At 49.6% G+C, this 26,141-nt stretch overlaps 1 protein-coding gene across 1 annotated transcript; it reads right to left on the minus strand.

Annotated features, from left to right (window-relative positions):
• Window positions 1-1,919: 1,919 nt before the first annotated feature.
• On the minus strand, window positions 1,920-24,748 carry LOC138753062 (rhodopsin kinase GRK1-like). Its single transcript, XM_069915654.1, has 7 exons — window positions 24,050-24,748; window positions 21,815-21,942; window positions 18,681-18,838; window positions 16,867-16,950; window positions 15,936-16,060; window positions 8,477-8,678; window positions 1,920-2,200 (listed from the first exon to the last, which is right to left on the minus strand). Exons 1-7 carry the CDS (start codon window positions 24,746-24,748, stop codon window positions 1,920-1,922), a joined length of 1,677 nt encoding a protein of 558 aa, XP_069771755.1.
• Window positions 24,749-26,141: the final 1,393 nt, after the last annotated feature.

Raw genomic sequence — 26,141 nt, forward strand, 5'->3', positions numbered from 1 at the left:
GACACTGTATAGTCGGGAAGGGCAGTACATTAGGGTTAGGGTTAGTGCTGGAAAAAAGGAGAGAGATAAATGATTTAAACAGCTGAAACAGGATTTGAATGTAACAGTTTTGTATGTGAGGTGTGGGAGTACGCGGAGAGGCTCCTTGTACAGAGAAACTCTGCCGTCTCCATTTACACTCTTTCAGCAATTAGTTGGTACTTTGCCAAGGTGGATTTACCCCTCCGCAGATCTACTATCTTTCATCTAAGTTGCTTGTTAAATGTTTAACATTGGTGACTCCACGGCTGGCCCATCACTGATTCTCTTGGAGGTCAGTTGTTGGTGACTTTTTGATGGTGTCTTGAAGGGCTAGGAGCCCGGCCTCACCATGGAGGAGTTCGGGAGCCATGGGCCGATTGCCAAGGAGCCGGTTCATGAAGTGTCTGGGGATTTCTGCTCGTCGCTCTGTTATCTCATTGTCCGAATAAAGAACTCACATCTTGGAGTCTCGCCTCGATGTGGGGAATGCGGGATGCTGTGCTCTGAGTTAGCACAAATTCCCTCGACAAGAGACCTGCCCTGTTGCGGATGACTGTTTTACACTGTGGTCAAGTTTGTTTTTTTTTGGTGAATTTGCCAGACCCATTTTCCAAAAGACCTAGGCCCGACAGGAGTCGCCCTGGGCCAGTGACATCAACGATCCCCGTGGCCAGGAATTCATTCTCGTCACTGGAAGAGGAGAATGAGGTCACAATACTTGTCCCCAACCATCACGGGTGGAAATTGAACAAAGGTAATGGTGGGTAGTGATGGCCCGCCGTTACAGCCAGTGTGAAAATGGAGGGGAAATTGGGATTTGCCTATGAAACACGAAGGCGGCGGGTCCAGTCATGAGTGGAGTTGATTCACGGACTCGCCATTTGTCTGTCACTTCAGCGGCCTGGTGGAGACTATGTTTCATCGAAATACGGAGTGGGCGAGGGTGCAGCCCCTGCTCCTGGGCTTCGAAGGGGTTTCTCCTCAAGTTCCGGCTACATTTCAGCCCCACACTCCTGGCACCTGGTCACGGAGGAGGGAGGGTCAGTCGAGGGGTGTCCTCGTCACTCTAGGTACTGGGCCTGGACAAGATGGAATCAGGCAATGGGCAGTCAGGGGTTCAGCTCGGGGTGACCACCTGCCCCTCTCTAGAGGACACCTGTGTGTCCATGTATCCCTGGAGAAGGAGCTCTCAGTGCCCACAGGCAGTTTGGAGGGTCTCAGGGAACGGTCCTCCTCCCCAAAGGATTTGATGGAGTTAATTTGTAATTTATGTTTTGTGTAAATAATCTGAATTAAACTGATGTAGTTTATGTAACAGTTGGACAAAGAATCATAGAGGGGCAGTACTGAGGGAGGTCCACACTGTGGGAGGGGGAGTACTGAGGGAGCCCCTAGCCATGGGAGGGGCAGTAGTGAGGGAGCCCCGCACTGTGGGAGGGGCAGGACTGAAGGGGAAGCTCCTCAAATTCAGCCCCCATGGCTCCTGATCTACGGCCTCCAGGTGCAGAAGGGGGCCAGGCGCTCAGTAGATCTCCTCGTGGGTGGCAAAACCAGCCATTCATGGGCCATGGCAACGGGTGGCCGAGGGAGAGCTGACCGCCTGCCCGTCTTTCGGTGTCATATGCAGGAATGAGGGGATGGTGGCTGAGTTCCGGGAATAGTGGGGCCCCCGAGGGATGGTGTGCATGGCGGATGATGAAAATTGTGTTTTCATTGGATGTGTAACGCTGTGTAATAGCGAGATGGTCGTAATTACCGCTTCTCACTTCTTTGTGACCACGTGTGATAGTAGATTTTGGTTCTAGTTGTGTGTTTTGTGTTTGTAATGTTGTAGTTTGAATAAAGGTTGTATGTTTATATATAAAAAGGGGCTGTGTGTGCAGACCCTGTCGACTTTCTCACAGGAGAGCGCAGGTGCCAGACTTGCTGCTGGCCGTGTCCTCCGCCTCAATCAGCATCTCTCCGTTAACCCCCCAGATGTTCATTTCACTGAAGATACCGGTCTCGATCATCTCCTCCTGCCAGGGGATGGGTACATTTCCCGAGGCGAACTCATTGTAGAAGTCCTTGTCGCTGTTAGTGAGGACCACACCCTTCACCAAGGAGAACGTGCCCACGTCGCCAATGTCCTTGGCGTAGACTGTCTTGGGGTCAGGGATGAACGGCGGGGTCACCAAACCTGCAGGAGCAAGGGCAATGGTTAGAGCCGCTGCGGGCTGCCCTGACAGACTAGGACATGGGTTCCACTGCCCCTGGTGACACCAGGGCCACACCGAGTGACCGGCCAGGACACTCCAACCATTATCTCCCCTACCACCACCCCCCGACAGAGGGAGGGGTTCTCCTTCCAATTTTTCATTTAACAGGGAGAACTTGCTCTTTTTTGTCCCTGAGTTGAGGAAAGATCTGTTTGTACAATCAGTGCACAACATGGAACCTAGAACATAACAGCACAGTACAGGCCTTTCAGCCCTCGATGTTGTGCAGACCTATACATTCCTACCTAATTAAAAAGTATTAAAACCCTTCCTATCTGGCTACCCTTCTTGCATCCGTTTGCCTGTCGAAGAGTGTATTAAATTTATACATTCACCACAATAACAGGTCCTCCTGAGGGTGTTCCAGCCTCCTCCACCACCCCTGGTGATATATTCCAGGCCCCCACAGGTCTCTGTGTAAAAGAAAACACACTCCTGATGGCTCCACTAAACTTCCCTCCCTTCACCTTGTACATAGGTTCTCTGGGGCCTGTAAAACGGTCAACAGTGTGAGAAACAGAAGTAACTTCACAGAATTTGCTTGAGACAAAAATTGAGAACAAAGAACTTTTATTCTTTTTTTTCTTTTGGCTTGGCTTCGCGGACGAAGATTTATGGAGGGGGTAAAAGTCCACGTCAGCTGCAGGCTCGTTTGTGGCTAACAAGTCCGATGCGGGACAGGCAGACACGGTTGCAGCGGCTGCAGGGAAAAATGGTTGGTTGGGGTTGGGAGTTGGGTTTTTCCTCCTTTGCCTTTTGTCAGTGAGGTGGGCTCTGCGGTCTTCTTCAAAGGAGGTTGCTGCCCGCCAAACTGTGAGGCGCCAAGATGCACGGTTTGAGGCGATATCAGCCCACTGGCGGTGGTCAATGTGGCAGGCACCAAGAGATTTCTTTAGGCAGTCCTTGTACCTTTTCTTTGGTGCACCTCTGTCACGGTGGCCAGTGGAGAGCTCGCCATATAACACGATCTTGGGAAGGCGATGGTCCTCCATTCTGGAGACGTGACCCACCCAGCGCAGCTGGATCTTCAGCAGCGTGGACTCGATGCTGTCGACCTCTGCCATCTCGAGTACTTCGACGTTAGGGATGAAAGCGCTCCAATGGATGTTGAGGATGGAGCGGAGACAATGCTGGTGGAAGCGTTCTAGGAGCTGTAGGTGATGCCGGTAGAGGACCCATGATTCGGAGCCGAACAGGAGTGTGGGTATGACAACGGCTCTGTATACGCTTATCTTTGTGAGGTTTTTCAGTTGGTTGTTTTTCCAGACTCTTTTGTGTAGTCTTCCAAAGGCGCTATTTGCCTTGGCGAGTCTGTTGTCTATCTCATTGTCGATCCTTGCATCTGATGATATGGTGCAGCCGAGATAGGTAAACTGGTTGACCGTTTTGAGTTTTGTGTGCCCGATGGAGATGTGGGGGTGCTGGTAGTCATGGTGGGGAGCTGGCTGATGGAGGACCTCAGTTTTCTTCAGGCTGACTTCCAGGCCAAACACTTTGGCAGTTTCCGCAAAGCAGGACGTCAAGCGCTGAAGAGCTGGCTCTGAATGGGCAACTAAAGCGGCATCGTCTGCAAAGAGTAGTTCACGGACAAGTTTCTCTTGTGTCTTGGTGTGAGCTTGCAGGCGCCTCAGATTGAAGAGACTGCCATCCGTGCGGTACCGGATGTAAACAGCGTCTTCATTGTTGGGGTCTTTCATGGCTTGGTTCAGCATCATGCTGAAGAAGATTGAAAAGAGGGTTGGTGCGAGAACACAGCCTTGCTTCACGCCATTGTTAATGGAGAAGGGTTCAGAGAGCTCATTGCTGTATCTGACCCGACCTTGTTGGTTTTCGTGCAGTTGGATAATCATGTTGAGGAACTTTGGGGGACATCCGATGCGCTCTAGTATTTGCCAAAGCCCTTTCCTGCTCACGGTGTCGAAGGCTTTGGTGAGGTCAACAAAGTTGATGTAGAGTCCTTTGTTTTGTTCTCTGCACTTTTCTTGGAGCTGTCTGAGGGCAAAGACCATGTCAGTAGTTCCTCTGTTTGCGCGAAAGCCGCACTGTGATTCTGGGAGAATATTCTCGGCGACACTAGGTATTATTCTATTTAGTAGAATCCTAGCGAAGATTTTGCCTGCCATGGAGAGCAGCGTGATTCCCCTGTAGTTTGAGCAATCTGATTTCTCACCTTTGTTTTTGTACAGGGTGATGATGGTGGCATCACGAAGGTCCTGAGGTAGTTTTCCTTGGTCCCAACAAAGCTTGAAAAACTCATGCAGTTTGGCATGCAGAGTTTTGCCGCCAGCCTTCCAGACCTCTGGGGGGATTCCATCCATACCTGCTGCTTTGCCACTTTTCAGTTGTTCGATTGCCTTATATGTCTCATCCTGGGTGAGGGCCTCATCCAGCTCTAGCCTTAGGGGCTGTTGAGGGAGCTGGAGCAGGGCGGAATCTTGGACTGAGCGGTTGGCACTGAAAAGAGACTGGCCTGGAATCCTGGGCAAGCATGGCGTCGGCAAGTGCAACGACCACGGGCGCCTCCTGTTGGAGCTCTGCGCAGAACAGCGGCTTGTCATTACAAACACCCTTTTTCAGCAGAGGGATAGCCTTAAGACTACCTGGATGCATCCCCGATCCAAACACTGGCACCTCCTGGACTACATCCTGGTGCGAGAAAGTGACAAACGAGATGTGCTCCACACCAGGGTCATGCCCAGCGCGGAATGCCACACTGACCACCGGCTGGTTCGCTGCAAGCTCAACCTTCACTTCAAGCCAAAGCCCAGGAACAGTAAAGCCCCCAGAAAGAGGTTCAATGTTGGAAACCTGCAGTCAGACGAAGCGAGAGGAAACTTCCAGGCAAACCTCAAAGGATATAAACAGAGTGGAGAGAGTGCAGAGAAGGTTTACCAGAATGTTGCCTGGGTTTAAGCATCTGGAGTATGGGGAGAGATTGGACAGATTGGGTCTTTATTCTTTGGAGCGTAGAAGGTTGAGAGGGGATTTGATAGAAGTATTTAAGATTATGAAAGGGATAGACAGAATGGATGTGGATAGACTATTTCCGTTAAGAGGAGGAAGGTTTAAAACAAGAGGACATGAGTTAAGAATTAAGGGGCAGAGGTTTAGAGGTAACATGAGGGGGAACTTCTTTACTCAGAGAGTGGTAGCTGTGTGGAATGATCTTCCGGGAGAAACAGTGGCGGCGGTGTCAATTGTATTATTTAAGAAAAGGTTGGACAGGTATATGGATGAGAGGAAGATGGAGGGTTATGGGCATTGTGCAGGGAGGTGGGATTAGAAAGGGGTGTTTGGTTCGGTGCGGACTAGAAGGGCCTAATGGCCTGTTTCCGTGCTGTAATTGTTATGTTATGTTATATGTTATGTTATCAGTTGAAGACTACCATACTGCAATCCACTGAAGAGGTACTGGGCTTCTCCTCCAGGAAAAACAAGGACTGGTTTGACGAAAACAGCCAGGAAATCCAGGAGCTGCTGGCAAAGAAGCGAGCTGCCCAGCAGGCTCACCTTACAAAGCCGTCCTGCCCAGAGAAGAAACAAGCCTTCCGTCGCGCATGCAGCCATCTTCAGCGCAAACTCCGGGAGATCCAAAATGAGTGGTGGACTAGCCTCGCCAAACGAACCCAGCTCAGCGCGGACATTGGCGACTTCAGGGGTTTCTACGAGGCTCTAAAGGCTGTGTACGGCCCCTCACCCCAAATCCAAAGCCCGCTGCGCAGCTCAGACGGCAAAGTCCTCCTCAGCGACAAGATCTCCATCCTCAACCGATGGTCAGAACTTTTATTATACTATTACAACAATGCAAAGTTGGGTGCTTCCCCTTACCCTGGGAATACACACAGATACTGAGGCTGACCCAACTTTTATACATTTCATTTCAGTACAGAGATACCTTCCCCCTAACATTATTCTGCCTCCTGGATTGGTTTAGCATTAGGTAATTCTGCCCACGTGGATTCTAACTTCTTATCAGTTTATGTGCCTTCCTGCAAACTTGTTAGCCAGGAAATATCATGTCTTTGTTCTTTACTCATTAATCAATCCCCAAGACTTGCTAAAGCTATCTACTTGCTATCCTGATTTGAAGATCCTTATTTTATTATACTTTTATAACCCTCCCTCCCATTCCAGCATCCCTTCACCCTGATTTAACCCATAATACTTCATTTCTAATGAGCACTTGCTTGACTCTTCACATTCCAGTATCCCTTCACCTTAAGTTAACCCATAATACTTCATTTTTAATTAGCACTTGCTTGACTCCTCACATTCCAGTATCCCTTACAATAGGGTACTGGGCCCTTTTACAGGCCTCAGAATAACCCAGCCTGTCTAAGACTGGGGTTTCTCACTCTCCTGGGACTGGGATGAGAATTTACCCTTGGACTCTGGCCCCAGGTTTCACGGACCTACCACCAGGTGTATATTCTCCATGTAGCTGTCAGCCAGGAGTGGTTTTATCACAACCACCACCTGGTTTGTACTGTAGTTTACGCATGGATCGAGTCCGGAGCGTAAATTATGAAAGATTTAAAATTACCGGAGTCAAAAGGGTGAAAAAAATTAACATTTATTCAAAGAATATTTGCATCATGCCTCCCAGGAAATGGAGAACTCCCTTTCTACACCCCCTCCCACAATGCGGGGCTCCCTCACCACCCCTCCCACAATGTGGAGCTCCCTCACCGCCCCTCCCACAGTGTAGATCTCCCTCTCCGCCCCTCCACAGTGTGGATCTCCCTCTCTGCCCCTCCCACAGTGCAAGGCTCCCTCTCCACCCATCCCTCAGTGCGGGGCTCCCTCTTTGCCCCTCCCACAGTGCAGGTTAACCTAACCACCCCTCCCACAATGTGGAGCTCCCTCTCCGCTGATCCCACAGCATGGTGCTTCCTCTCTCCCCCCCTACAATATGGATCTCCTTCTCTGCCCCTCCCACAGTGCGTGGGTCCCTCTCCGCCCCTCAGCGTGGTGCTTCCTCTCTGCCCCCCTACAGTATGGATCTCCCTCTCCGCCCCTCCCACAGTGCGAATCTCCCTCTTTGCCCCTCCCACAGTGCGGATCTCCCTCTTTGCCCCTCCCACAGTGCAGGGATCCCGCTCCGCCCCTCCCACAGTACGTGGCTCCCTCTCCACCCCTCCCATAGTGCGGGTCTCCCTCACCGCCCTTCCCATAGTGCGGGTCTCCCTCACCGCCTCTCCCACAGTGCGGGGCTCCCTCACCGCCCCTCCCACAGTGCGGGGCTCCCTCTCCACCCCTCCCACAGTGCAGGGCTCCCTCTCCACTCCTCCCACAGTGTGGGGCTCCCTCTCTGCCCTTAGTGCGGGGCTCCCACAGTGCAGAGCTCCCTCTCCGCCCCTCCCACAGCACAGAGCTCCCACTCCGCCCCTCCCACAGTGCGGGTCTCCTTCACCGCCCCTCCCACAGTGCGGGGCTCCCTCACCGCACCTCCCACAGTGCGGGGCTCCCTCTCCACCCCTCCCACAGTGCAGGGCTCCCTCTCCACTCCTCCCACAGTGTGGGGCTCCCTCTCTGCCCTTAGTGCGGGGCTCCCACAGTGCAGAGCTCCCTCTCCGCCCCTTCCACAACACAGAGCTCCCTCTCCGCCCCTCCCACAGTGCGGGGCTCCCTCACCGCCCCTCCCACAGTGCAGGGCTCCCTCTCCACCCCTCCCACAGTGTGGGGCTCCCTCTCCACTCCTCCCACAGTGTGGGGCTCCCTCTCTGCCCTTAGTGCGGGGCTCCCACAGTGCAAAGCTCCCTCTCTGCCCCTCCCACAGCACAGAGCTCCCTCTCCTCCCCTCCCACAGTGCAGGTCTCCCTCACCACCCCTCCCGCAGAGGGACACCCTCTCGTCCCCTCACAGTGTGGAGCTCCCTCTCGACCCCTCACAGTGCGGGGATCCCTCTCCGCCGCTCCCACAGCGAGGTGCTTCCTCTCTGCTCCCCGACAGTATAGATCTCCCTCTCCGCCCCTCCCACAATGCGGATCTCCCTCTCTGCCCCTCCCACAGTGCAGGGATCCCTCCACCCCTTCCACAGTGCAGGTCTCCCTCACCGCCCCTCCCTCTGTGTGGGGCTCCCTCTCCACCCCTCCCACAGTATGGGGCTCCCTCTCCATTCCTCCCACAGTGAGGATTTCCCTCTCCGCCCCTCCCTCAATGCAGGTCTCCCTCACCCACACCTCACGCTCTGTTACCTGCTTCCAGCCTGCCCCAGTTGATGCTCTTGAAGAAGGGCTGCTTCTTCACCTGGCTGCAGTGCCCATCCTTGAAGCCAAGTCTCTGTGCGGCGTCTTTGACCATCAGAGCCTCACACAATGCTTTGCAGTCCGTGCTGAATGAAAGCGGGTACTGCACGGCATCATCCAGGGTCCTGCGTGTGACCTCTTGGTTCTCCACCTGAAGGACAGGAGGGTCTTCTCATTCTCCTCATCCCCAGGAACGTATCCACACACCAACGGTCTAACCCCCCGAATTAGATCGCAGACTACAACTCATCACAGAAATAACCACAAACCTTTTAATTAGATCTCATTCTGTAAATCACTCCAGGAGATCTGTCATAAGAAATAGGAGCAGGAAGCCGTCATTCGGCCCGTTGAGCCTGCTCTGCCATTTAACGAGATCGTGGCTGATCTGATGATGGGCTCATCCCCACCGACCTTCTTTTCCCCACCTCCCTTAATTCCCCTACTATGTAAAATCCTCATCTTAAATATATTCTCTGAGGTCGCCTCCACTGTTTCAATGGGCAGCGAATTCCACAGATCCTCTGGGATCCCATCCTGTGATCCAGACTAGAAATCGGTTATTCTCGATATTCAGAAAGCACGGAGAGCTGAGATTATCGGCAAAACGCCCAGATACACGGTGTCGGACTCTGGCTTTACCTTACTCTTAATTTAGTCTATGTGTAGTCTGAGTCCAGCGTGTTCTTTGAATGAAGTGATAGGAGAAGGTATTCGGTTCAACAGTCAATTTATTACACAGCACAAGAATAAAACTTAACAGAGCTCTGGGTCACTCATTAGTTCATAGGTCACCTGCACAGTGAGCTACTCCCCAAGACTGACCCCTATTGTCCAGTTGGTTCAGTTTATATAGGTCAACCTTATCATACAGAACAAAAGTTGGCTTCCTTTGCTAGATTTCATTATCATACAGAACAAAAGTTGTCTTCCTTTGCTAGATCTTTTTGCATAAGGGTTATCACAAGTCATCTCCTGTTTTGCAGATATCTGGGGTGTAGCACTCCCATCTTAATCCTCCAGGCCAGACTATCCCGTTGTGTTGATCAGAAATTAATTCATCCCCAGATATCTCTAATCACCATTCTGTTCTTGTCCGGCCAATTTCTGCTGTTCTCTTTAACACCTCCTCCTGCCTTAATCTTCCTCCTAGACTTGTTTTCCATTCCCTTTGTTTCTTACAGGCCATTCTTTGTTCTGATCTGGCCTGTGTCTCCTGTGCTACTCACCACCTCATTTAGTTTGAGCATTCCTCCTAAATCGTTTTATGCATTTCCTCTCCCTGTATTTTGGAGCAGACCATTTTGCTCAGCCAACTTTGCTCCATGCTGTGATTGCCACTTAATCACATTCCTCTTTTTCCCTGAACCATGTAGTAAATATAAACTTATTAATTAATCATTTCTTTCATAATGTTTTAACCCCTAGATTCCAACAACGGCTGGTCACAGGTAAAGGGATATCACTGAGGCTTGAGCCCCTTGTCAAGCAAAGGTGTCCAAGTAAAGAAAGAGAGAAAGGGGGAAGAATGGTTGGGGGAAGGTGAAGTTCAGAATAACAGATTGTGAGAGATGAGTAAAACTAATATGAAAATATGAAAGATGATGTTGGAATCTAGGGGTTAAAACAGTATGAAATAAATGATTAATTAATAAGTGTATATTTACTGCATGGTTCAGGGAAAAAGGAATGTGATTAAGTGGCAATCACAGAGCAAAGTTGGCTGAGCAAAATTGTCTGCTCCAAAATACAGGGAGAGGAAATGCATAAAACGATTTAGGAGGAATGCTCAAACTGAAGGAGGTGGTGAGTAGCACAGGAGACACAGGCCAGACCAGAACAAAGAATGGCCTGCAAGAAACAAAGGGAATGGAAAACCAGTCTAGGAGGAAGATTAAGGCATGAGTAGGTGTTAAAGAGAACAGCAGAAATTGGCCAGACAAGAACAGAATGGTGATTGGTGATTAGAAATATCTGGGGATGAATTAATTTCTGATCAACACAACAGGATAGTCTGGCCTGGAGGATTAAGATGGGAGTGCTACATCCCAGATATCTGCAAAACAGGAGATGACTTGTGATAACCCTTATGCAAAAAGATCTAGCAAAGGAAGACAACTTTTGTTCTGTATGATAATGAAATCTAGCAAAGGAAGCCAACTTTTGTTCTGTATGATAAGGTTGACCTATATAAACTGAACCAACTGGACAATAGGGGTCAGTCTTGGGGAGTAGCTCACTGTGCAGGTGACCTATGAACTAATGAGTGACCCAGAGCTCTGTTAAGTTTTATTCTTGTGCTGTGTAATAAATTGACTGTTGAACCGAATACCTTCTCCTATCACTTCATTCAAAGAACACGCTGGACTCAGACTACACATAGACTAAATTAAGAGTAAGGTAAAGCCAGAGTCCGACAATGAAGAAAACTAGTATGGATATATGTGTAATGAATAAAGCCAGTATGAATAGGATAAGGATAGATAATAGAATGTAGGAAGTAAAGTTAGTCTGAATAAGATAAGGGTCTTCTAGCCTTTTAGCCAGAATTAGCAAGTTCTGCATATAAGAAGTTAGTAAGCCCTGAGAGTCGGGAAGGTGTGAATAAGGACAATGACATGATGGGACACCGACAGGATACCCCCTGGTCCTCCAAGTTCACAGAAACAGCACGTAGGCAGACAGGATTGCCTAATGCCAAACTCATCCAGGAGGTAGAAGAATGTAAGGGGGAGGGTACTTCTATACTGAAATAAACTGTATAAAAGTTGGGTGAGCCCCAGTGTATGTGTGTATTCCCAGGGTAAGGGGAAAGTACCCAATTTTGTATTGTTGTATAATAAATGTTCTTTGTTCTCAATTTTTGTCTTGAGCAAATTCTGTGAAGGTTCTTCTGTTTCTCACAAATGGGGACTCGTCCGGGATCCCACTCCCTCCACTGACAGAGTGCCCGACGACGGGGGTAGGTGCACCCCGGCTGATTAATCTGGACTCACGGACGGCAGGTGACTGGTCAGTGGATGAAGCGAGTGATATCCGAGAAGAGGCATTGAGAACAAACGACGGGTGGATGTTAAGGAAGCGCGCTAGGAATAGCTACTGGATCCCGGTAAGAGGAATTTTACTTACCTGTTAGTTTGGGAGGTGTGAGTAGCAAGGGAAATAGTCCTAAGGAAGGACGGGACAATCAGATAACTAAGCAAAGTCTGTTAGGATTAATGCTATCTGATTGGGGTGCGGGGAGAACCCGTGGGAAAGACAAACAGTCCATGGTTAGGTATTGCTGTCTGGAATGGGTTAAAAAAAACCCGATAAAAGGGAATTTGGTATATTGGCCAAAGCTCGGATCCGAGGATGACTGGATGTGTCAGGCATTGAACATCTGGCTCTATCAAAATCAAAGAGATAATATTGAGAGCAGAGAATATGCAGCCTAGCCTGCTGGCTCAGTGGATCGGTTGATTAACTGGTTTTGAATGAAAAGGAATGTAAGGACAAGAAGGATGAGGAACCTTTTGTCCCTGAAACACAAGGATGGGATGTGTTACATTCCCTTACTCCACCTTATGCTCCTCCTATGCCGGCTCCTATCTTTCCCCTCTCTCCTATGCTCTACCCTTCTTCACCTTTCCCTCCTCCCCCACAGCTAAAGAAAGGAGAAGAAAGTAGGGGTGGTATGATGACCTGTTCACAATGTACTAGATTACCACCTCAATTGACAAGAGAGGGAGGAGACTTTGATTCAAAACAGTGTGAGACCCTCCCGGGAGGGAAGGGCAGAACCCTTTGATTCATTTCCCGGAGAGCAGGAATCTTGACATTATAAAGGAGAAGATAAGCCAGAAATTAACTGGATGAGACCTTTACGGGAAGTTCCCATGGGAGGGGGTCTGTAAATGTGCCCCTGACTAGTATGGAGGTGTGTAATTTTAAGAGAAAATGCCCAATAAACAGAAATGAAAGGCTAAGATTTTGATGCAGGCAGTCAAGAAGTCGTGGAGGGACAGCAAGGAAAGGGTAGGGGCTGTGTGCCAGCTCCTGGACATTGGGAGGAGCTCCAGGAGTGGGAGAGTAGAGACCAGAACAGGGGCAAGGGTAGAGGGGAATAGAGGAGAATTCCGGGGACGACGACTGTTCCCGGGACCTCGTGGTAATCCCGGTAGGAATTGGGAAACAGGAGCATTAGTTTGCTACCATTGTAAAAGGAGGGACATTTTAAGAGAGAATGCCCAATGCGAGCCAGGGAGACGCGACCTTACATACTGATGTGTTGGAATATAGGGGTTAATTAATCATAGAAAATATGTAGAATATATGCTTATGTACTATTCAGTTTGTATACATGAATCCAGTACTATGTAACAATTTAATATTTACCTCATGGTGAAGGGAAAGAGTAAAGTAAGGGGCAGCCACAGTATGTAGCAAAGTTGGCTGATTACAGTAGGTTTAGAATTGTCTGCTCCCAAGATACAAAAGAGAGAATATGTATGAAACAATTTAGTAGGAATGTTAAGGCAAAAGGAGGGTGTTGATTAGCATAAACAAAAAATCCTGACAGAGACTGTCAGAAACAAAGAGAATGGAATCCAGTAAGAAGGCTAAGACAGAAGGAGGTGTTGAGTAGAACAGAAGAATATGGCCAGATGAGAACAAAGAAATAATTAGAAATATCTGGGGTATGAAATGATTTCTGATCAAAACAACAGGATATTCTGACCTTGAGGATTAAGATGGGAGCTCTACACCCCTGATAACTGCAGAGCAGGAAATTACTTCTGATAAATCTTATGCAAGAAATCTAGCAAAGAAAGCCAACTTTTGTTCTGTATGATAAGTTTGAGTATATAAACTGTAGAGACTGGACAGTAGAGGTCAGTCTTGGGGAATAGCTCACTGTGCAGGTGACCTATGAACTAACGACTGAACCAGAGCTCTGTTAAGCTTTATTCTTGTGCTGTGTAATAAACTGATTGTTGAACCGAATACCTTCTTCTATCACTTCATTTAACAAACACGCTGGACTCAGACAACACATAGACTAAATTAAGGGTAGGGTAAAGCCAGAGTCTGACAGATGGAAGCAGATTATGAATAGGGGGGGTCATGGTTCTCAGTCAATACACACCGTGGGACTGCACGGAGAACCATTGGTAAATTTAAGCATAGGACCCCATAGTGACAAGATGACCTTTTTAGTAGATTCTGGGGCAGCCCGGTCTAGTATTTTACAACCACCCGAGGGTGTTAAGATAGAGGGGACAGTGATGATTTCGGGAGTAGGAGGAAGAGACTTTACGGTCCCTGTATTAAGGGATGTAAGAATACAAATGGGAGAGAAGATAGTATCGGAGGACATTCTACTGGTTCCCCAAGCTGGAGTTTGTTTGTTAGGAAGAGATTTACAGGACCAATTGGCTATCGGCACCAGACCACAGGAATCAGGTATCGGGGTTCAATTGTATGTATTACCTGAGGAGGATCTAGAACCAATAAATACTGGAGTATGGGCAAAAAGAGGCAATAGAGGAGTGTTAGATATTCCTCCCTTGCAAGTTACTTTAAAAGATCCTGAGCAAGTAATTAGACGAAAGCAGTATTCAATTCCGATGGCTGGCTGAAAGGGACTGCAGCCAGTAATTGACCAGTTGGTGAAAGATGGTATACTCGAACCTTGTATGTCACCTTTTAATACCCCAACCCCTGAGGCGAACGACCAGTACATATCTAAATATTTAAAGGGACTTTCTGCCTCTCTATACGAATTAAAACGGAAGGGTTTATTAGCTCAAAACCCACCCCTGGAGCATCCTATTCATTTTATTAAATCTGGTGATTGGGTATATGTAAAAGCATGGCAAGATCACCAACTTAAACCTGTCTGGGATGGCCCCTATTGTGTACTTTTGATTACAGACACTGCAGTGTGAACGAAAGAAAAGGGGTGGACTCACATAGAACGAATTAAACAAGCTGCTGATCCACGGACTAAAGACATTGATAATCTACCCTCCACCTGGCGTGCAGTCCTTCATCCTTCTGATCTGAAAGTTACACTACACCGGGAAAAAGTGCTGTAATATTGTTTTTACCATTTGCTGTTTTGTTTACTTGTTGGTTCCCAATTTTTGGGAAATCACCAAATTGCTCACAATGTATTAAGTCCTCCTGGAATAGGGGCAGCAGAGGTGACAATTATTTTACCTTTAGAATGCAGACAGGGCGCAGGTATAGAGTATAGTCATAGTGGGGTACCTTATTTAATATGGGTTAATATAGGATCCCAACATGGACCAGGGGAACAGAACGGCCCTAGGGGAGTAGACTTGGTTTGTATTCCGGCCTCTACAGATATTAAAAAGTGGAGTTTTAAAGAGATAGCACAAAGAAGATGGTGGGACAATGACAGACAGAATGTTAGTCAGGATTGTACATGTAGCAGAGATAGAGTGAATACATATGCTAATGTTCACAGACAGGCTGCAACTCACAGGTTCAATGATACTTATGCTAATGTTCGCAGACAAGCTGCAACTCACAGGTTAAGTGACAAGAAACACCCCTCCCCAACTTGGTCTCCTGTAAATCATCCTTTGGGTCACACAGACCTTCAGAATGTTAAGAACCAAAGTTGGGTGAGCCCCAGTGTATGTGTGTATTCCTAGGGTAAGGGGAAGCACCCAACTTTGCATTGTTGTATAATAAATGTTCTTTGTTCTCAATTTTTGTCTCGAGCAAATTCTGTGAAGGTACTTCTGTTTCTCACAAGATGATGACGGATGTGATAAGGTGAGAATTGAATACAACTCTGTGAAAAGATAGAGAGAAAGGGGAAGAATGAGAGTGAGAGAGAGAGAGTAAAAGAGAATCGGAAGAAGGGGGGGGTTTATATAAACCCCTCCCCACAGGATGAGATCCCGACTGTAATCCAGTCCCAGAGATCGGAGATTCTATATATAAACCCCTCCCCACAGGATGAGATCCCGTCTGTAACCCAGTCCCAGAGATCGGAGATTCTATATATAAACCCCTCCCCACAGGATGAGATCCCGTCTGTAACCCAGTCCCAGAGATCGGAGATTCTATATATAAACCCCTCCCCACAGGATGAGATCCCGTCTGTAACCCAGTCCCAGAGATTGGAGATTTTATATATAAACCCCTCCCCACAGGATGAGATCCCGTCTGTAACCCAGTCCCAGAGATCGGAGATTCTATATATAAACCCCTCCCCACAGGATGAGATCCCGTCTGTAACCCAGTCCCAGAGATTGGAGATTTTATATATAAACCCCTCCCTACAGGATGAGATCATATCTGTAACCCACCCAGCTTCAGTCACACCCAAGGATTTTCCTTCTACCCAAATTGTGCCCAGTTTGCCTGCTGCCAACTGGGACGCTGTTACCTTCTCACCGCGGACTCTGAATGGCCCCATCGCCGCCACCATTTCGTACAGCGTGACCCCAAGCGTGAAGTAATCCACGGAGAAGTCGTAGTGCTCCCCTTTAAGCATTTCTGGGGCCATGAATCCTGGCAGAGAGATGCAGAAAGTGTCTGATTTCAGATTTATCATTAGAGCACATATATGGACATCACATACAACCCTGAGATTCCTTGTTCCTCTTATTGGTAGTGCCAGAAATAATGTGGGTCCTTTATCCGGATGATGAGATAGCAGAGTGACGAGCAGCAATTCTCCGGATGATTTATGAACTGACTCCTTGGCAATCGGCCCACGTCTTCCGAGGCTCCCAGGCCTTCGAGACGCCGTGAAAAAGTCACCAACAACCGACCTCCGAACAAATTAGTGCAGAGTCACTGATGTTAAACATTTAACGAACAACTTAGACCAAAGATAGTAGATCAGCAGTGGATTAAATCCACCTGGGCTGAAATGCAGCTGGAACTTGAGGAGAAACCCCGCGAGCAGGGCTGCACCCTCGCCCACTCCGTATCTCCGTGAAACACGGTCTCCACCAGGCCGCTGAAGTGACAGGCGGCAGGTGAGTCCGTGAATCGACTCCACTCCTGACTAGGGATGCTCCCTCTGTCCTGCCCCTCCCACAGTGCGGGGCTCCCTCAGTCCTGCACCTCCCACAGTGCAGGGCTCCCTCATTTCTGCCCCTCCCACAATGGGATGCTCCCTCAGTACAGCCCTTCACACAGTGGGAGGCTCCTTCAGTATGGCGATCCCTCGCTGAGGTGCTTTCTAGGGTCTTAAACATATAATAATCTAAGGAGACATTTCTCCCTTCGAAACCTGTTCAAGATGGCTCCATTTTCCTACATCATCTCCTTTGTGTCCTCCCTCCCAGGAGGGGCCAGCTGTCACTCACCAGGCGTGCCGGCATACCCCTTGGTCTGGTCTCGGCCCTCCTTCAGCTGGGTGGCCAACCCCATATCTGATATCCTCACGTGGCCTGCACACAGGGAGAATGCGGGGTGGGGGGGGGAGAGAGCAAAGAGCCAGGAGAGAGGTGGTGCAGTGGGGGTGGGTGTGGGGTGGGGGGAGAACATGAGGGGAAGAACGTCAGCCTTAAGGTGTACAAAATTAACCCTTGGGTATTGTGCGTATAGATGGGTGGGTGGGGGAGACAACAACAGCTTGTCCAACCTTTGGGACTCTCTTGTTCACCCATTCCTGCCCACTAATCGTCCCCTTGGCACCTGTAACCACAGAAAAAGCAACCTGTTAGACTAAAGGCTCCTAGCTTGTTAAGCAGCCTCAAGAGCGGAACCTTGTCAAAGGCCTTCTGGAAAACCCCTGCTCGTGATCTCTTTGAAGAATTCCAATAGGTTTGTTAAGCAAGATTTTCCCTGAAGGAAACCCTGCTGGCTTTGGCGGATCCTGTCGAGCGCTTCCAAATATTCCGTAACTTCGTCCTCGACAATCGACTCCAACATCTTCCCAACCACTGACCCAGCCTGTCATATCCTTCCTGCTGCTTCCCTCCCTTCCTGAAGAGTGGGACGATTTTCCACAGTTGTCTGGGACCACACCAGGATGATTCCTGGAAGATCATTTCCGATGCCTCTGCAATCTCCACCGCGACCTCTTTCAGACCCCAAGGGTCAGATCCAGGAGACTTATCTACCCTGAGACCATTCAGCACCTTCTACCTTAAGGTAGGACCTGCCCTCACTCCCTGTGGACACTGCTAGTGTCTTCCACAGTGAAGACTGATGCAAAATCCTCATTCAGTTCCTCCTCCATCTCCTCATCTCCCATAATCCAGCATCATTTTCTCGTGGTCCTGTATCAACTTTCTTTATATACTTTTCAGATCCAGTTTGAGCCGACTTTCAAATCTCGTCTTTCCCCCCTTTATGAATTTTTGAGTTACCTTCTGCTAGTTCGATTAAACTTCCCAATCCTTGATCTTCCCACTAATTCTTCCTTCCTTTTGTGCCCTCCCTTTTGCTTTGACTCCCCTCGTCGGCCGCAGTCGTGACACTTTCCCCTTGGAATATTTCCCCTTGTTGAGAAATCCCACCCACTGCTGCTCTCCTCGTGCCACCTTCTAATCTACTGTGCCCAGTTCCTCCCTCACGCCCCTTCACTCCACTGAAACACCAACATGTCTGACTTTATTTTCTCCTCTATTTGATCTCAGTCATATTGTGCTCACTGCCTCCTAATGGTTCCTTTACCCTCAGCTCTCTCATCACCTCTGATGCATTACACAACACCCAATCCAGTGCAGCCGATCCCCTCGTGGGATCTTCAACAGGCTGCTCTAAAAAGCCATCTCATTCACCTTCTATAAATTCTCTCAGGGGTAGATGCAAAGTGAAGCTCCCTCCACACTGTCCCATCACACACTCCCAGGGTCAGACACAAAGTGAAGCTCCCTCCGCACCATCCGATCACATACTCCAGGGTCAGACAAGACTGAAGGTCCCTCCGCACTGTCCCATCACACAGTCCCAGGATCAGACACAGAGTGAAGCTCCCCAGACCGTGACCACAATTTTAACTTGAAGATACTCCACTAACCACACCACAAGCCCCTTTCCCGTACCCGCTTCCCCACCCCATGTCCCTACAGGTTTTCAGCCTGTTGTGGTAGAAGGGAAATTAGTGCTGTTTATGTTTCTGGTGGGAGAAGAGAAGTGCGACGCTCTACTCCAGTCTGTGTGTCCGTCCTACCTGCGTCATCGAGCAGAACGTTGTCGGGCTTCAGGTCGCGGTAGATAATGCGGTGCTGGTGCAGATGCTCCAGTCCACAGATGATCTGTGCAGCATAGAAGCAGGCGCGGGACTCCTCGAAGCCTGGGTTCTTCTCGTCCACACTGTAGATGTGGAACCTGTGGAGCATAACCAGAGGGTTCAGATGCTGAAGGTGAGGGGCCCTTGGAACCCCTGCCTAGATCTGGACCTGTTTCAGTGCTCTCCAGGAGCTTACAGGTTGTCGTTGACAATCCGGCCCCACCTCATCAACCTTGTGGCCATTCAGCCCAATGCATTCATGCTGTTCCTTTCAGTCCCTCCTAATTTCTCTGTACAAAATGAAGGCAGGAAAGTTTAGCGGAGACTTCAGGGTTGAAAGGCCTGTACTGTGCTGTAATGTTCTGTCCTATAACTCTCTTTTGCTACGTTCTTTGGAAGGATTGTTGAGAGCAGCCAGTCTTAATATCTTTTAGCTCTCCCCACCCCCCCCCCCACCACCACTGAGCAAAGTTTATGGGCCCCCTTCCCTGTGAATCAGTCAAGCTTAGTTGATTTCTTTCCATTTACATCCCACTTTAAGCAATCCCTTACTGACCACAGAGCACCGATGGCATGGGGATTACTTAAAGAGGGATATGGGTGGAAAGAAAAAGGTTGAGAACCACTGGACAACATAGAAAACATTAAAAATATTTTATGATTTTCCGCCCCCCCCCCCCCCCAGGGTCCGTAGGCCCTCGTTAAGAATGGCTGGTTTACAGAGCTTGACAGCACAGGCTTAATGGGTAAATGGACTCCTTTCAGTCCGAGCGATTCTCGGACTTAAGAAACAATCTGGAATCCTGCAGTTCTTTGAAAGAATTATCTCCTGATCTCCATTCAATCCGGCAGATGGGATCATTGCGAATTAATGAATTAAAGAGGGGACAGCTGAAATTACAGCGACATGCTTATAACATCATGCTCTGTGGCTCAGACTGCGTCAGAGGTAAAATCGTGCACTAATCTACATCGGAGGCCAAGTTTAAATATCAGCCGCTCTGAGCTAAGCCATTTTGCTGGGCAGTTATCTAACAGCAGCTGTTCGCAAGAACATGGTGGTAAGATCACTGAGAAAATAAACCATTTCCAACAAGGTGTCCTTTCCACCCACCCTGTTCCGGGACTGCATGGGTTAGATATAGAGTGAAGCTCCCTCCACACGGTCCCATCACATGCTCCCAGGGGCTGACACAGAGTGAAGCTCCCTCCACACTGTCCCATCACACACACTCCCAGGGGCTGACACAGAGTGAAGCTCCCTCCACACCGCCCCATCACACACTCCAGGGGTCAGATACAGAGTGAAGCTCCCTACGCACCATCCCATCACACACTCCCCGGGTCAGACACAGAGGGAAGCTCCCTCCGCACCATCCCATCACCCACCCCTGGGGTCAGACAGAGGGTGAAGCTCTGTCCGCACCGTCCCATCACACATTCCCGGGTTCAGACACAGAGTGAACCTCCCTCTGCACCCGTCCCATCACACACTCCAGGGGTCAGATACAGAGTGAAGCTCCCTATGCACCGTCCCATCACACACTCCCCGGGTCAGATACAGACGGAAGCTCCCTCCGCACCATCTCATCACATGGAAGGTTAGTTAGGAAGGTGCAGTCTTTAGGTATAAATTTTGAGATAGTCAAATGGATTGAACATTGGCTGAAAGGGAGAGGCCAGAGAGTGGTAGTGGATAATTGTCTGTCAGGTTGGAGGCCGGTGACCAGTGGTGTGCCTCAAGGATCTGTATTGGGCCCATTGTTGTTCGTTATATACATTAATGATCTAGATGATGGGGTGGTGAATTGGATTAGTAAATATGCAGACGATACTAAGATAGGTGGAATAGTGGATAATGAAGAAGGTTTTCTAGGATTGCAGAGGGATTTGGGCTGCTTAGAAAAGTGGGCTGAAAAATGGCAGATGGAATTTAATGCTGATAAGTGTGAGGTGCTTCATTTTGGTAAGAAGAATCAGAATAGGACATATGTGGTAAATGGGAGAGAATTGAGGAATACAGAAGAGCAGAAAGATTTAGGAGTGACGGTACATCGTTCCCTGAAGGTAGAAACTCACGTGAATAGGGTGGTGAAGAAGGCTTTTAGTATGCTGGCCTTTATCAATCATTGCATGGAATATAGGAGTTGGGAGGTGATGTTGAGATTGTATAAGACGTTGGTGCGGCCTAATTTGGAGTTCTGTGTGCAGTTCTGGTCGCCTAATTATAGGAAGGATATAAACAGAGTGGAGAGAGTGCAGAGAAGGTTTACCAGAATGTTGCCTGGGTTTAAGCATCTGGAGTATGGGGAGAGATTGGACAGATTGGGTCTTTATTCTTTGGAGCGTAGAAGGTTGAGAGGGGATTTGATAGAAGTATTTAAGATTATGAAAGGGATAGACAGAGTGGATGTGGATAGACTATTTCCGTTAAGAGGAGGAAAGATTAAAACAAGAGGACATGAGTTAAGAATTAAGGGGCAGAGGTTTAGAGGTAACATGAGGGGGAACTTCTTTACTCAGAGAGTGGTAGCTGTGTGGAATGATCTTCCGGGAGAAATAGTGGCGGCGGAGTCAATTGTATTATTTAAGAAAAGGTTGGACAGGTATATGGATGAGAGGAAGATGGAGGGTTATGGGCATTGTGCAGGGAGGTGGGATTAGAAAGGGGTGTTTGGTTCGGTGCGGACTAGAAGGGCCTAATGGCCTGTTTCCGTGCTGTAATTGTTATTATTATTATTATTATACACACTCCTAGGACATGGGTTTGACCAGTGGTTTTCATCCTTTTCTTTTCCACTCACATGCCACAGGCTGAGAACCACTGGGTTAGACATGGAATGAAATTCCCTCGACACTGTTTCCCAGGGCTCAAGTTATACAAAGAGTAAATCTCTGTCTACAATGAGGGGTCAGGGAGGATTTTGGTTTAAGTTCTCCGCTAATCGATGAATATGAGACGGAAAGGGTTGATCAATGATGTTTTGTGGAGAGAGCCCAGGTTTGGGAAGACCTTTGAATCAAAACCACATGCCAGGCTTTCCCTGGGCCAAAACTGGAAACTCTTTCCTTACCTCAGGTCACCACCGTTCATCAACGTCATCACCAGACACAGCTCGTACTTTGTCTGGAAAGCATAGGCCAGCGAAACGATGAAGCGATTGTGGACCTTCGCCAGAATTTGCTTCTCCATGATGGCTGCCTGGGGAGAGACACATGCAGAGTACTGGTGAGGATCACAGCCACAATGAACCCAGGGTGTTCCTGCCTTGGGAGTGTGACGGGACGGTGCGGAGGGAGCTTCATTCAGTGTCTGACCCTGGGAGTGTGTGACGGGAAGGTGCGTAGGGAGGGAGCTTCACACTGTGTCTGACCCTGGGAGTGTGTGAAAGGACGGTGTGGAGGGAACTTCACTCTGTGCCTGACCCGGGAGTGTGTGATGGGACAGTGTGGAGGGAGCTTCAATCTGCTTCTGACACCGGGAGTGTGTGATGGGACAGTGCGGAGGGAGCTTCCCTCTGTGTCTGATCCCGGAAGTGAGTGATGGGACGGTGCGAAGGGAGTTTCACTCTGTGTCTGACCCCGGGAGTGTTTGATAGGACGGTGTGGAGGGAGATTCACCCTATGCCTGACCCCTCCGGGGGTGGGTGATGGGACGGTGTGGAGGGAATTTCTCTCTCTGTCTGTCCCCAGGACAGCGTGATGGGACAGTGTGGAGGGAGCTTCATTCTGAGTCTGACCCCAGGAGTGTGTGATGGGACAGTGCGGAGGGAGCTTCAGTCTGTGTCTGACCCTGGGAATGTGTGATGGGATGGTGTGGAGGGAGCTTCATTCTGAGTCTGACCCCGGGAGTGTGTGATGAGACGGTGCGGAAGGAGATTCACTCTGTGTCTGACCCCAGGAGTATGTGATGGGACGCTGGGGAGGGAGCTTTACTCTTTGTCTGACCCTGGGAGTGTGTGATGACATGGTGTAGAGGGAGATTCACTCTGTGTCTGACCCCCGGAGTGTGTGATGCGACAGTGTGGAGGGAGCTTCATTCTGAGTCTGATCCCGGAAGTCTGTGATGGGACGGTGCGTAGGGAGTTTCACTCTGTGTCTGACCCCGGGAGTGTTTGATAGGACGGTGTGGAGGGAGATTCACCCTGTGCCTGACCCCTCCAGGGGTGGGTGATGGGACGGTGTGGAGGGAGATTCAATCTGCATCTGACACTGGGAGTGTGTGATGGGACGGTGCGGAGGGAGCTTCACCATGTGTCTGATCCTGGGAGTGTGTGATGGGACGGTGTGGAGGGAGTTTCACTCTGTGCCTGAACCCTTCGGGGGTGGGTGATGGGATGGTGTGGAGGGAATTTCACTCTCTGTCTGTCCCCAGGACAGCGTGATGGGACAGTGTGGAGGGAGCTTCATTCTGAGTCTGACCCAAGGAGTGTGTGATGGGACAGTGCGGAGGGAACTTCACCCAGTACCTGACCACCCAGGAGGTGGGTGACGGGACAGTGCGGAGGGAGCTTCACTCTGTTTGACCATGGGAGAGTGTGAAGGGATGTTGTGGAGAGAGATTCACTCTGTGTCTGAACACAGAAGTGTATGTTGTGACGCTCCAGAGGGTGCTTCACTTTGTGTCTGACCCCGGGAGTGTGTGGGTGTGTGGGTGGGTGGGTGGGTGTGTGTGTGTGTGTGTGTGTGTGTGTGTGTGTGTGTGTGTGTGTGTGTGTGTGTGTGTGTGTGTGTGTGTGTGTGTGTGTGTGTGTGTGTGTGTGAGAGTGTGTGTACATAGTTCCTGGGGGAGAATGGAACAGAGGGTCCTACCGATAGATTTAGTTGTATGGAGACAGAAGATGATAGGGGGATTTCATATCAACAGGGGCTGAAATATCCATCCAGTGACACTGGTGTTTGGACGGTTGGACTAGGCCAGTGGATCTCAACCTTTTTCTTTCCACTCACATCCCACTTTAAGTATTCCCTTTTCCATTGATGCTCTGTTGATCAGTAAGGGATTGCCTAAGGTGGGATGTGGGTCAGAGAAAATATTGAAAACCCCTGTTTTAATTGTTCCTCATTGACTCGTTATGTGCACCATTTCAGAGCTCCAGGAAATGGGCCAATGACAATTTTTCTCAAGCAAAATATTTCAGTAACAATTGGGTCTGGAGCAGTGATTTTCAACCTTCCCACCCCACTTTAAGCAACCCCTGACTAATCACAGAGTCCCGATGGCATCGGGATGACTTAAAGTGGGATGTGAGTGGAAAGAAAAAGGTTGAGAATCACTGGACCAGGGGGTCCTTTGCCGGCCCACCCACCTCGTGTCCTTTCCGTTTCTTCAGACGCTTCTTGTTCAGCTTCTTGTTGGCATACATCTTGCCCGTGGCCCTCATCTGGCAGGCGCTCACCTCTCCGAAGCCCCCCTTACCCAGGACCCTGAAGTCGATGAACCACTCTTCGCCAATAGGCTGAGCCTCCAGCCACTTGAACTGCAGGAAGCGCAAGAAGAAAGGGCTGGCCTGGTAGCTCTCGGAGGCCTGGGTCTCCAGGAACGTCAGGAGCTGCCCCTCAGACTCCAGGAAGAGGTCGGCCTGGGCGTTCCCCTGGTCCTCCTTCACTCGGAGGACGGTCTTCTCGTCCAGGAAGGCGCAAAAGTCCCGGGACCTGCCCTCGTAGTACCTGTTGACCATGGTCCGAGCCTTGGCCACGCAGCCGGACTCTTCCACGGTCCGGTATTCCTCGATATCCTGCCACAGGCTGCCAGCTGCCTTGAATGGTTCTGCACTGCCCAGATACTCCTGGAAGAGCTTCTTTCCGATGGGCTGCTGGCAGCAGATGCTCTGGAAGGATAGTTCTATCTCTTCCCTCAGGCCCTGGCACTGGGCCACTGGTGGCAGCTTCAACCGTGCCCGCATCTTCTTGTCCCGAACAGCTTGGCCGGAGCCAGCATCGATGCTGCATCTCGCTGCCACGAAGGCAGAATTTGCCACCACCGTCTCCAGGCCCCCGAAATCCATGCTGTGGGCTGAGGGTCTCCCTGGACACGGGAGAGGAGAGAGAGGGGAGGGTGGGGGAGGGTCACCTTTAATAGAGAAGCCAACTGTTAGAATATTTGTCTTACTCCTGCTGAACATTGAATTTCCCACAGTGCAGGGCTCCCTCAGTACTGCCCTTCCCGCAGTGCGGGGCTCCATCAGTACCACCCCCACACAGTGCTGGGCTCCCTCAGTACTGCCCCTCCCACAGTGCGGGGCTCCCTCAGTACTGCCCCTCCCACAGTGTGGGGCTCCCTCAGTACCGCCTCTCCCACAGGGCGGGGCTCCCTCAGTACCACCCCTCTAGTGAAGGTTTCACAGGAGCTTCTTCTCTGTGGGTCACCGTGAATTCCCACCTTTTTCCTTGCATAAAAACGGAAAACCTCACCATCTCCATTCCCCTGCTTCCCCAGATGTTTATGCATCTACCCTGTGTCGACTGAACTGATTAATCAAAAGCACGGCCTTTTGAAAACTCCTCCATTTTTGTTCTAATTCCATTTGAGATTTTGCCCTCTGTCAAGTTTATTGCCATCTGATTGTACCTCCTGATGAAATAGCATTCTCCGGTCCTCGTGGAAAACACACAGACACACAACCAGACATAACACTCATACAGACAATACATATGTTGGACAAGTATTCATCTATACAAATAAAGAAATATTATTTTGTGAATGAGAGTCTTGAGCGGTCAGTGTGAATGGTTCCATTGGTTGTTCAGCATTCTCACTGCCCATGGGAAGAAGCCGCTCCTCATCCTGGTGGAGCTGGCTCTGATCCTCCTGAATCTCTTCCCCGATGGGAGTAGCAGAAAGACGCTGTGTGGGGGGGGGTTGGTGGAAGGGGGACCTCAAAGATTTTGCGTGCCCGCTTCAGACACTGATCCCAGTAGATCATGTCAATGGTGGGTAGGAAGTCTCCAGTGGTCCTCTCTGCTGCTCTGATGGTCCTGTGGAATGTCCTCCGATCCATTTCTCTGTGGCCATCCTCATCCCCGTGACCCTCCCCTGCACCCTTTCAATTCCTACGTCCGCCGATCCCCTTCACCATTGACAGTCTCTTCTATAGCGGGTCTAGAATTCCCTCCCTCCCCCACTGCTCTCTCTCTCTCTCTCTCTCCGCCTCAGTAAAGTTGACACCCGTTGCCTCTCACCGTGAGACCTCTAACTGCCTCTCTGAGACACAGGAGCAGAGGCAGGCTATTCAGCCATCGACTCTGCCCTGCCATTCAATCATGAGCCGACCCCTTGGAGGCACTAGGTACATCAAAATGCAGAAATGTCGGAGGAACTCAGCAGGTCTCGCAGTGTCTGCAGGAGGTAAAAAATATATTGCCGACATTTCAGGCCACATCCCATTCTCAAGGTAAGGT

Source organism: Narcine bancroftii, chromosome 2 (assembly GCF_036971445.1).
Source record: "Narcine bancroftii isolate sNarBan1 chromosome 2, sNarBan1.hap1, whole genome shotgun sequence".
NCBI lineage: Eukaryota > Metazoa > Chordata > Chondrichthyes > Torpediniformes > Narcinidae > Narcine > Narcine bancroftii.

What these genes read in the sequence shown, in the direction of transcription:
- LOC138753062 (XM_069915654.1), bottom strand. Translation starts at nt 24,748, where the DNA reads ATGGATTTCGGGGGCCTGGAGACGGTGGTGGCAAATTCTGCCTTCGTG. An exon ending in ATGAACGGTGGTGACCTGAG is followed by an intron (nt 18,839 to 21,814) that starts GTAAGGAAAGAG and finishes TATGCTCCACAG; the next exon opens with GTTCCACATCTACAGTGTGG. An exon ending in CTGGGGCAGGCTGGAAGCAG is followed by an intron (nt 2,201 to 8,476) that starts GTAACAGAGCGT and finishes TTGCTCCTGCAG; the next exon opens with GTTTGGTGACCCCGCCGTTC.